The sequence below is a fragment of the Pelobates fuscus genome, chromosome 11 (assembly GCF_036172605.1).
Source record: "Pelobates fuscus isolate aPelFus1 chromosome 11, aPelFus1.pri, whole genome shotgun sequence".
In the NCBI taxonomy this organism is placed as follows: domain Eukaryota; kingdom Metazoa; phylum Chordata; class Amphibia; order Anura; family Pelobatidae; genus Pelobates; species Pelobates fuscus.
The window spans coordinates 51,838,650-51,851,662 of NC_086327.1; the positions used below are offsets into that span (position 1 = coordinate 51,838,650).

The 13,013-nt window shown below is 38.4% G+C and overlaps 1 protein-coding gene across 1 annotated transcript in view; it reads left to right on the forward strand.

Annotated features, from left to right (window-relative positions):
- Positions 1–541: 541 nt before the first annotated feature.
- CACNG6 (calcium voltage-gated channel auxiliary subunit gamma 6) overlaps positions 542–13,013 on the forward strand; it is a 164,365-nt gene continuing 151,893 nt past the window's right edge. Inside the window, exon 1 of the mRNA XM_063435874.1 lies at positions 542–1,310. Within this exon, the coding sequence (XP_063291944.1) occupies positions 992–1,310 (319 nt within the window). The 5' untranslated portion in view covers positions 542–991. The remainder of the gene's footprint in view (positions 1,311–13,013) is intronic.

Here is a 13,013-nt window from a genome sequence, read left to right on the forward strand (position 1 = left end):
TAATTCTAGCCACACAGATGCAGTGAACAAAAAAAAGCTATTTTTTTTTTTCCCTATGTGCAGTCGCAGGATTTCCCAGCAGTATTCTTTCTGGAAAAAAAGAAAATGGATGCTTTTCACACTCTTTGTTCCATTTCTTTAAAAAGCATCATTCTGCATGTTTGCCTCTGATCAATAAATAATTTGCCGAGGGACATCTTGGAAGCAGGGGGCCAATATATTTTCTTGTGTTTATAAAACAGTCTGCTTCGGTTCTCACAAATTATTTTATTGTAGCTATTATTTAGGTATTTTAGAAGAAATCCTGGATCAATAATATGCGATAGACAGCAGAGAATTAGGCCATGATTAAACACTAAGAATAATAATAAAAAAAAAAAAAGCTAGTCAGTAGACTAGCAGCAATGCATAAGTGGCTCTGGGATTTGAGGAAAGTAGGAGCTACATCGAAGGAAGCTGAAAGCAAAGCGTATTAAAAGCCAGAAAAAAAAAAAAAATACAACAGCTTGGCATGTGAATATGCAGCACAGACACGGATAGGATGTAGCAGAAGCCAGGGCAGGTGCACACATTATCGAGGGCTGAACTGGGATAAGTTTACTTCATTTCTGTCTTAGAATGATTCTGATCTCTGGCGTTTGTGCATCATAAGGCTAGTGCCTTTAAGGGAACCTTAAAATAACAGCACTGCCTTGGAGATCTGATGAATGTAACAGGTGCAGAGATTATTTCCAGGCCATGTGTGTGCGTCTATGTGTAACAGCAAGAGGGGGAGAGGAAAAGCAGAAAGGGGAAGAGCACATTGATGTCCCTGCTGCGTCTCTGTAGCCTGTGAAACTTGCATCAGATTGCCTTCAGCAACCTAAACACTGGAGAGAAAAAAATAGAAGGAAGATCGGAGAACGGAGGAAAAGGGTGTAAACCTAAAGGGTTACTGAATCCAATTCTCTTCATTTCAAGGAAGAAAGGGGAAAAAAAAACGATTTCACAAATGATGTGGCCTAATTTTTTCATGCAGGAAGAGGAGCAGCGCTTCTCGGGAAGAGGTAGAGGGCAACGTGGAAAGGGCCTTACCGATGCTCAAGAGGGCAAGATTAAGCTGGCCTTCTTCGTGGCCCTCGTTGGGGTTACTCTCACTGTGTTAGCAGTTGGGACAGAATTTTGGGTTGAGGTGAATACATATAAGCAAAATAACACCGTAAGCTGTGAGGCAGCTCATTTTGGTCTTTGGAAGTTCTGCTACAAGAAACTATTGCTTATAGATGTGGATGACTACCGTGCAACCTGTGGCCCCGCAGAGCTTCCTGGAGGTACGGTATTTTTCTTTATGTTCTACTTGTACTGCTTACACATGTGCCAAGTTAGTGCCACTTTTGCTTCAGGGCATGGCAGAGTTCATAGAACAGTGTTCTGACTCCCAGGGGATAGCAATCTAAACAAAGTGGCATTCTGCTGAACGCTTCATGGAATTTTAAATCTAGAAATAATTGCACGAAGCACTTTAGAATACAGCTAGACATAATGGTATCTCTTTACTGATTTAATGGTTTTCCGGCATTAGTCAGACTTCTGCACTTAAATTTGATATGTATGAGTAACTAGTTACAACCAAACAACATGTGCAGACAGACTACATTTTCACTTTTATTGTCATATTTATTCATTTCAAATATTTGCATGAGAGTGATTGGCAAAGGCCATTTCAGTAATTACCAGATATATTGAAATGTATCTTACAGATAGGATGCGTTTTAGAAATCCCCCATTCTCAAACAAACACATATTAGAACAAAGCAAGTCGATATAGCCCTATAGTATAGAAGAAAAACATTGAGAACTCAGCAATGCCAAAACTATAATAACAGTTAAGAGAAAATATGCATGATACACTTTTCATTGCAATAACTCACTATCAAATGGGTGCATGATAATTTAATTACTACAGTGTTGTACAGTTTTAATTAACAAGGTAGAATGATAAATTCTAAAATAAATTGCAATCTCCTGTATAAACGGACTCGGTACATTTAGGTAAAGTTACTCACAGGGTCATTCACTAAACTTCAAATGGTAGCAAATTAAATCCTATTAAATTACAGAATTTAAATAACAATTGCTGCACTGAAAAAAAGCATCCAGCTAAGCTCTAATTTAGCTAGTTTACCTAAATTTTACAATTCAGTTCTTAATTTGGTTAATTGTCGTTTCATGAATAACCCTGGAAAATTCCAAGTAAAACCGCAAACAACAAAAGTTATTTCATATGTTTATTTTTTTGTTTGCTTTTCTGGTTTGTCTACGTGAAATTGCTCTATTATTCACAAAATTAAAAATAAATGAGTCATATGCGTGTTTTAAATTTCTTAACTTGCATTGTGCATTAATGCAAACCTTTTGAAGATCAATGTATAAATATTAATAGTAATATTACTATAAATATTGGTAGCAATAGTAAGTAGTATTAGTATTACAGATCACTTAGGAAAGGATAATAGCTGTATTACAGATAAAGTGTGTGCATACAATTAATTTCCTAAAACTATAATACATAACATAAAAGGAGATCATTCTTGTTAAAATGACAGTAAATATTTACATTCATTTTTCTTTAATAATAGGAGCGAATGAAAGTGTATTTGGAGCACAGTAAAATGAAAAGTATCATTGTATTATTTTAGACATATGCTGTTTTTACACAGACTGTGGCCTGAAAGCTCATGAGGTTGGGGTAGTCTACTGCCACCATCAACATGCACCCTAGCCAATCAACAGGCGGTCTGTAGGCTGCTGTCACAACAGCAGTGTAATGACTGTCTCTCACTGTTCCTCTTGTGAAAAATACTTTTTTGTATGATATCAATACAGGGAACCTGCCTGTGGTCCATTCTATAGAATACGTTTAAAACAACATTTTATTCACTTTGAGTAGCATTGAGTAATTGTCAGGTGCTACAGTATCCTGCATATTTCAGTGAGAAACTTTTGTGCAGGGGGAAAACGCATGTGTGGCAAATGTTGAACCAAACGCTAGCTCCCTGGCAGAGCACCCCGTATTTTGGACACAGGAGCTCTTGGAAGTTGACCTGCAAAAGCACCAAATGACCTGGAACTATTTTGGGCATTGGACCACGTGTGTGGCTGGCCAGAACTTTAACACGATGGCATTTCCCCTACATTGCATGAATCTGAGCGCTATTTGCAGAACTTGAGCGCTCAGATCAGGGCTATTTGGGGATGTATAATATGTGGGGTTACTGTATATTTTTATGATGTTTTGGCGTATCTTTATATTTTATGCTTTTGTGTTCCTGGGAGATAATTACCTTACCGGTCTCTCTGTTCCTGGGAGATAATTACCTTACCGTCTTTAACGCAATTATCTCCCAGGCACAGAGATCTCTGGGAGGGGTTTGTCTTGTATTGACTGGAGACCGCATTTGGGGGGCTGTGAATATAAGCAGGCAACTTGGCCATAATAATACAGTTCCTTGCACCTTTCACTCAGTCTCGACTAATGCTTGGGTGAACCAGCTATACAGCTATTCTCTCTGCAGGAGAGGTTTAATCACTTGAAGCTACATCCAGGACCCTGTTTCAGGGTGGGAAGCGACAATGAGACCCTGGGCCAAGCTGCGGCGGCTTATGGCTGGAGCGCTGCTGGTGTCCTGGTGATAACTTGGAAGTGTGTTTGGTGGAAGTACCCAGTTAGGGTACCAGGCGGTCCGTCATAGCATGTATATTGAAACATGACCATTTTACGTCATAGAAACTGCATTAGTTATAACATTTACTTAAAATAATGAAGAAGAGCATGTGTGTTTTTGTGTAGGAAAAGTAAAATGTGCTAGTAAAAAAAGAATAACCTAAGCCATTGAGATTCAGTCATTTCAGGCAATCATGCTAAACCACTTGGATCAATGGTTCTAGAGAACCAGATAACCAAAGTGCAAAAGTGTCTCAGAAGAACTTCCTTAATACGAATAGGTCCAAATAGAATTTATCCAGACAAAATAACACAGTGGAGCACTTTTCAACACACAAAAGATTCAGCTAAACAAAATAGCAAGTGCTCCGCTGTTTTATTTTATGTTGTAATGTTATTTTGTTTGCTTGACTCTTTTGCATGTTGAGAAAGTAGCACATTACGGTGCAGTAGCAGCTATTGAATTATTATTCGACCAATACAAATTAAACTTACCACATCCTGCGAAATGGCAGTTCACCTTTAAAAACCCGGTTATAGAAAAGAGAGATGGCACTAACCGAGTGGGTAGGCAGCGTTTTAAAATGCAGTGCATGGATCCCAGATGGCAATCCCAACATAGATATCACAAACAAAAAAAATCCAGCACTTATAATCTCCCAAAAACAGCATTTTTTTATTTGGAAGTTGATGGGTGGTTACCAAACAAACATTTCTGGGAGATTGTGAGTGCCAGATTTTTTAGTTAGTTAACAATTTAAAACCCTAAACTGATTGCACTTGATGTGATGAATGTTAATAATTGTGAATAATAATGTCAAAGTTGCTGTCTTACCTTTCTTTACAAAACTAACTTAGACTACCATACTTCTTGTATGTTTCTACTACAAGTGTTCAAGGTTTTTTTTCTAAACTACTTCACTCTATTCATACCTACATCAACATATTTATCTTGAAGAATGCATTGAGTTTATGTTACATAGTTACATAGCTGAAAAGAGACTTGCGTCCATCAGGTTCAGCCAAGTTCAGATCCAAATGTTGTTAAATTTTAACAATGCCTACCTCAATGGTAATATTTACATGTACCTTGGAAAAATGGAAAACTAAAACCACTTCTTTGGGAATGGAGTCTTGGATTCCAGTTGATGCATTTACCAATTGAACTGATGTAACATCTTTTGAGAGCAGAGGTGGTAGGCAACCTTCGGCACTGCAGATGTTGTGGACTACATCTTCTCTGATGCTTTGCCAGCATTATTACTATAAGAGCATTATTTTAGATGTATTTTACAAAATCTGGAGTGCAGAAGGATGCCTGCTCCTGCTCTTGAGAGCTCATTCCTAAATTCCCCACATTTCACAATATTTAATTCTCTTGAGAGCACTGCATCTGTAAAGTAATCCTGCACAAGACTGGTTTTCATGAATTATATATTATTCTATAAATATTGTTTTCATTTTACTAATGTGTCTTGTAAAAACATCCATTTAACTTTTTCCCCCCAATTAAGACAGTGGTTTCTTCTTTAAGCCTTCATCACTGAAGCACATAGTATATATAAATAGAATTAGATCTAGAAAAATACATTTGGTTGCATTAGACCGTGGCTTAAAGTCAATATTAGACAAAACCAAATTGATTGGTAGCCTTCTTCACAATGTGTACAACGTCTTTCTGATTCTATTAATCAGCTCAATTTATTGTGAGTATATGAGCAGGCTAACTGTTAGACTGGTGCTAGGGTATATTATATGTCGTAACTTTTAAATCTAAACTCTTAGCAAGTGGATGAGGTTAACAAATAAGCAACTTTAATAGTCAAATCTTCAATTCAATGTATCTTCGATGGCAATATGGCAGAATTGCTGTATGTGATGTATTATTTGAAGTAAACATGTTACCGTATATACTCGAATATAAGCCGAATTTTTCAGCACATTATTTGTGCTGAAAAACCCCAACTCGGCTTATACTCGAGTCAATTGTCTCTATTATGGCAATTTACATTGCCATAATACAGACTGGGGTCTGGCAGCGAGCGCTTACCTCTCCTGCAGCTCCTGTCAGCTCTCTCCTCCTCCGCGCCGGTCCTTTCAGCACCTCTGTCAGCTCCCAGTGTAAGTCTCGCGAGAGCCGCGGGGTCATAGTGCGGCTCTCGCGAGACTTACACTGGGAGCTGACAGGGGAGCTGCACGGACCGGCGTGGAGAGGTAAGTGCTCTCTGCCAGCCCCCCTACCCCCCCACTGAACTGCCAATGCCACTGGACCACCAGGGAAGGAGAGCCTCCCTCCCTGCCATGTATCAAGCAGGGAGGGGGGGACGAAAAAAAATAATAATAAAATAAAATAATAAATAAAATAATATTAAATAAAAATAATAATACAAAATAATAATATTATAACAAAAAAATTTAAAATAATAATTTTAAAAAAATAATAAAAAATGCCCACCCCCCACCAAGGCTCTGCAACACAAACACACACACACACACACTCACACTGCACTCATACACACTCACACTGCACTCATACACACTCACACTGCATTCATACACACACACTGCATCTCACACACACTCAAACTGCATTCATACACACACACTGCATCTCACACACACTCACACTGCATCACACACACACTCACACTGCACTCATACACACACACACACACTGCACTCATACACACACACACACTGCACTCATACACACACACTGCACTCTTACACACACACTGCATTCTTACACACACACTGCATTCATTATATACACACACACTGTAAATAAATATTAAATTAATATAATTTTTTTAGGATCTAATTTTATTTAGAAATTTACCAGTAGCTGCTGCATTTCCCACCCTAGTCTTATACTCGAGTCAATAAGTTTTCCCAGTTTCTTGGGGTAAAATTAGGGGCCTCGGCTTATATTCGGGTCAGCTTATACTCGAGTATAAACTGTATTACAAATTGTGCCCTAAGTTTTTTTTCAAAATGACGCATCCATATGGTGTCTTATTAAAATTACAATAAGCCGTTCATGTTTGTAATAATTTCTACCCAACAGCAGAGAGTAATTTGTTTTATTGCCCTAAAGACATTTGCAAGCAATACTGTAATATTTGTTCTAAAGAAGCCAATAACTATTTTAATGTATGCGGTTATCAACATTGTAGACATATTATCTATCATTGTAGATACATTATATATCTTGTATGCCAAAGAAAGTTGCCTAACCCGGGGATCGTAATAAATTGCTCTCACTAGAAAAAATAATACAAGACAATTCTAATGTAAACAGAAATGAATCTGGTTTATATTGTATATATGTGACTAGTTCTGCAAGGATGTTACTAAGCACCCAAGAATGTTGCTCATAAATATCAGTAGCCCTGCTTCTCAATATATCATCGGAGTATCAGAATTCACTTTTTTTTCTATATTTTTACTGAACTTATTACAAGAAATTAAATGAATAACCTTTATGTTAAAATAATAGAATGTTCCTGCTCAATAAGTCTGCAATCTGAAATGTAATCCTTTGCAGAGTATTTGCTGCATTGTATTATACAATTATATATTTATATTGCTACTGTAGTTTTGCCCTTCCTCTATAAGCCTAGTCCGATGACTTTGGCAAAATTACACATTTAGGTCCCTCCCATATTTATCGTTCACATATTTAAACTGACAATTGGTATGTACATTCTATAAATAAGCAGATGGGAATGTTGACCTCGGAATAAAAACAGTCCATGGTATTATATATATATATAAAAATATAATTGTTTATTTAGAGCCATGATAAGATGTATTCTAGACTGGAACTTTATATTAGTTTATGAACGTTTTCAAACTTTGACTTTTAATACAGTTCGTGCTAGGTTCGGATAGAAGCAGATAAATGATGGCTGGATATCAACTTTTTGGTGTCTTATTTTTACCATCAATTAGAGCAGTGTTCCCCAACCCAGTCCTCATGGACCACCAACAGTCCAGGATTTAAGTGTGTCCCTGTTTTATTCCAATAGAGATACTGACAAAACCTGGACTGTTGGTGGCCCATGAGGACTGGGTTGGGGAACACTGAATTAGAGTATCTTATTTTTATTTATTATTATTACTGTATAATAGAACCAACATTTTCCAAAGTGCTTTATAATTATGAATATGAGATATTCAGCAATATTTAATTGATATACACAAATATTGATGACAGAATCGATGGGCTTCATTCTCTTAGCAGAGTGAGAGTTTATTGTGCTTACTGAATGGCACATTTTCCTATAAACTTCAATGGAAGAATTATTATTTAGTAAGTAGAGTAAATGCTCACACTGCTAAAATAATCCACCAATGTATGGAAATAGGGTTTGTGCAAGCTCAAACAAATTTCACATATGATAAATAGAGCAGACATCAAAGATGTCGCCTTTCAAAATAAACTGATATATTGTGTTCCATGAGGATACATTAAGTCCATTTTCCTGTGTGATCAGTTTCTTTTATACTGATATCTTAATCATTATAACTAGTCATTTTACGTCTCATCTGCCTCTTGATAGCGGGTGAATGGTGTAGGTTGCTCCAGTTAATTTCAGTACACGGCGGTAGCACTAATCAATGAAATGTTGAAAATTTACCAGGGAAATGCACATTTTGGACAAAATAGAAAAACTGGCAAATTCCAAACCATTTACATTTCCAGCATGGCTATTTTAGCTTTAAATCCATAAAACATAAGTAGTTGAGGATTTAAATTCCCATGTGGTTTCCTGGGTTGGGGTTGAATTGCTTATATATATATATAAAGATTCAATAGAGAAACCAGTACTTTTACAAAGCACTTTGTGATACATGAGCCTCAATTTAATATTATTGGCTAAGCTTTCCAAATGATTTGATATTTTTTGATAAACATTTCAAATGACTTTTTAAACATCTTAAAATATCAAAACATATCGAAAAATATTAAATCGCTTGGAAAGCCTGTCCAACAATATTAAGTTGAGGCCCTCATTTGTAGAATAAGGTTTGGACCAACAAGCATTTCAACAAAACTTCCTGCAAACTCAACATTCGATTTACTTCCAAGTAATTAGATGTGTAAAAGTTTGAATTTCACTCAAGCAGCTGATGTCTTCAATGAGATAAAAGTACAGTCTGTTTTATTGGTCTTTATCAGGGATTTTTATTCATTCATTTATCTATTTATTTTGATCAGGTAATGCATCGAGTCAAATGACAGCAGACAATTTTTTTATTTTTTTTTAAATTTAGCTCTGTATTTAAAGAAAACAGAAAGAGGTCCATCAATCTATTTTAAGTTATTCAACAATAAAAAAAAACATATGATTGAATTTTACAATTATTTACTATCTGTTGTGTTACTTGAAGCAGGAAATACACTATTATTTTGATAATATTTGAATATAGTCCATTGTTCTTCTGTGTTTGTCATTTGGAATATTATGAGTAAATAACGTGACTTTTTTTTTTTTTGCAAATGTGTTTGTTTTTTGTCAATTACTTGCAGCCAAGTATACTATGCAATTCCATAAATGTAAAACACTGTGAGTTATGTTGGTTCTATAAGACTAATAATATGTTAAGTAGGAAGTATCGTGCAGGTAAAGTACAGAACACAAAAAAATAGTGTTTAGGAGGACATGGAGGTTCCTAATGGTTGAGTGAACATGCTAATTTAACATGACAGTTTAAATATTTCATTAATGTTCAAGGGAATGTCACTGTGCTCAAATTTATACCTTTAAATAAAACTTTGAAAATCATCTATTAGTTATGCTAACTTTTTTTTCTAATGGATGCTCTGTTTTCTTTTAAATGTAAACTAAATATTTAGCAATTGACATCATAATCCAGTATAGCCAGGGTGAGAATTGCTAATGAAGAGGAGAAATAGAAACCGTATTTAATTTCTCCTCTACTCTGTATGCTTTCTGTACACTGACTGCCAGGTGCAAAATACATAGCGTATAGCTTTGATTGACAGGGGGCAAAGATGGAGACACCCAGGGCCGGTGCTTGGATTTTTAGGTACATAGGCGAAGATGCATTTTTCCGCCCCCCCAAAAAAAACATCTTCACCTATGTGCCTCTTAACCATTAGTGGTTACACTCCCCTTCCTGGTGTGCCTTCTACCTCTATTGTTGCATTGCCTAGCGGAGCAGATCCCCTAAAGGAGCTTCAGTTTTCTGTACCCGGCCGAACTGACAGGGAGTGCTCTCTCTGTGAGCACCTCCTGTCAGTCTGGCCAGGTACAGGAAACAGAAGCTCCTGTACTGCGCTCTGCTCCGCTACACTCTGTACACACTGACAGTCACACACTCAATGACAAACACACAGACGTCACTGACAGACACAGACTCATTGACACTCATTGACAGACACACGGATAGTCACACACATACTCAATGACAAACATACTCTCACTGACTTGACAGACACACACTCATACACTGACAAACACACTCATCATACACTGACAGACACACTCCTAAACTCACATGCACACACACAGACGCACTCACTCACACACGCTGTCACTCATAGACGCACGCTGTCACTCACAGACGCACACTCTGTCACTCACAGACGCACACACTGTCACACACAGACGCACACGCTGTCACTCACAGACGCACACGCTGTCACTCACAGACGCACACGCTGTCACTCACAGACGCACACGCTGTCACTCACAGACGCACACGCTGTCACTCACAGACACACACACAGACACTCACAGACACACACGCTGTCACTCACAGACACACACGCTGTCACTCACAGACACACACACAGACACTCACAGACACACACACTGTCACTCACAGACACACACACTGTCACTCACAGACACACACACACACACAGACACTCACAGACACACACACGGTCACTCACATACACACACACACTCACAGACACACACACTGTCACTCACAGACACAGACACTCACAGACACACACACAGACACACACAAATACACTCACAGACACACACACTGTCACTCACAGACACACTCACAGACACACACACTGTCACTCACAGACACACACACTGTCACTCACAGACACACACACAGACACTCACAGACACACAGACACTCACAGACACACACACTGTCACTCACAGACACACACACAGACACTCACAGACACTCACAGACACACACACTGTCAATCACAGACACAGACACTCACAGACACACATCACATACATTCACTAATTATTTTAATAAATATACATTTCCCACCCAGCCTCCTTACCTGGAGAGCTGGTGTGGATGATGCATCCTTCCCTGGGGTCCTGCTGAGCGGCGTGCGGCTGTGCTGTGCGGAGATCAGACGCGGCGAGGGAGCTCTAATCTCACCGCTCTGCTCCCTTGCACGCTGTCTGCTGATACCGCGGGAGCCGGAATATGACGTCATATTCCGGCTCCCGCGGTATCAGCAGACAGCGCGCGAGGGAGCAGAGCGGTGAGATTAGAGCTCCCTCGCCGCGTCTGATCTCCGCACAGCACAGCCGCGCCGGGGGCCGAGATGGTGGCTGGCAGGAGGGAGAGCTTCCCTCCTGCCGGTCACTGAAATTTTGCGCCCCCAGAGCCCGTGCGCCCTAAGGCGGCCGCCTGTGCCGCCTTATGGACGCGCCGGCCCTGGAGACACCCACTGCTGGATAAAGAGGTGTGGATTTCTAAATGTAATTTTATTTTTCATACCTCATTAAAACATACTTGCTATATATAGAGATAAGTAAACAAAATATAAAAATCGTGGGAAATGACAGTTTTCCTTTAATAGTTATGTAATAGTTATATCAAGTTTCTCTACTGAAACCTTGAAAGGAAACTGTTGGTACGGTATGTGCTCTCATTGAACTAGTTAAAGTGTCTGAATGAAAAGTTAGAATTAGAATTCAGAGTTAAGCTGTTTTTAATGTGTTTTAAAAAAAAAAGTTTTATGGTTTAATGCTAAAAGAGAGTTGACAGCAGCCCATTCAATCTGTGCTGCTTGGGATAATGACAAAGGATTAGCCTGAACAGAAATGCTCCATTGTGATTGGCCAAGAGTGTCTGCTGACTGCTTTTAGCCACTATTAGAGGGTCTATTAGTGGTATGAATGGGTACAAAGAAGCATGTCATTTCTGTCTTGGTTAGACCTCCAGTAGGGGATGAACTGTGTGTGGCCAAGGGCCCTTATTTAGTGTAACACTGCATTAAAACAGTTTAATAATGAAAGATGAAACAGTGCCATGGGACTCCAGCCGCTAAAACCAATTCACAAAAATAAAATGTTTGTAGTGTCTACACTTTTAAACTATACCATAAAAAAAATGCTTAAAGTTCATAAAAACATTGTGAGCAATAGATTTGGAGATTTGCATCACTGAATCACTGATCAACCAAATGCACAATGACCAAGCATGTTAACTTTGGGGTTCTAAATTCTGCTTGTGACACGTATAAAAAGATGATTGATTGCTAGGGAACAGTCACTAAATGTTGATTCAGTTTCAGGGCCGGACTGGGGATACAAAGCAGCCCTAGAAAAAAAAATATGCCAGCACCATAAGTCATTGCCCCATATATTGTCACATGTAATATGTAAGGCTATGTGTTGCCACCCCAGATGATTCAGTAATATATATAACATAAATATATATTTATTTTTCTAATATAAAATATTGGTCCTTTCAGAGTAAAACATTTAAGTATACAGTAAGCATATTCACATGCAATCACAGACACAGACAATCTCACTGACACACACAAGATCATTGAAACACAGCCTCCTAGTCAAACAATCTCACTGATATATATTAGCTCATTGACATAAAAACACAAGCTCCCAGATGCACACACAGGCTCACTGACAGACAATCACGCTGACACACACAGACAAGCTTATTGGTATACACACAAACGTAGTGCAGACAAGCAAGCTTACTGTCACACGCACACATGCTCTCTGCAGAAAAGATACACACATGCTTCCTACAGACACGCTCACTGACAAACACATGCTCCCTGCAGAAAAGTTTGTAATAAGCATGGTTTAGATAATCTGTGGCCACCCTTTACTTTTTCCTGCGAATGAGTCATTGGCACAATGCCACACCTACAATGGAACAGATAGATATGCTTCTAAAACCTTGCTTTAGAGGGATCTGGTTATATATGCAGTGGAGTACATCAGGCTTTATCAAATTGTTCCAAAACAATCGAACAGAATTTGTGAGCGGTATGCACTGATTTGTAGAGCTATAATCAATGACACACGTACAC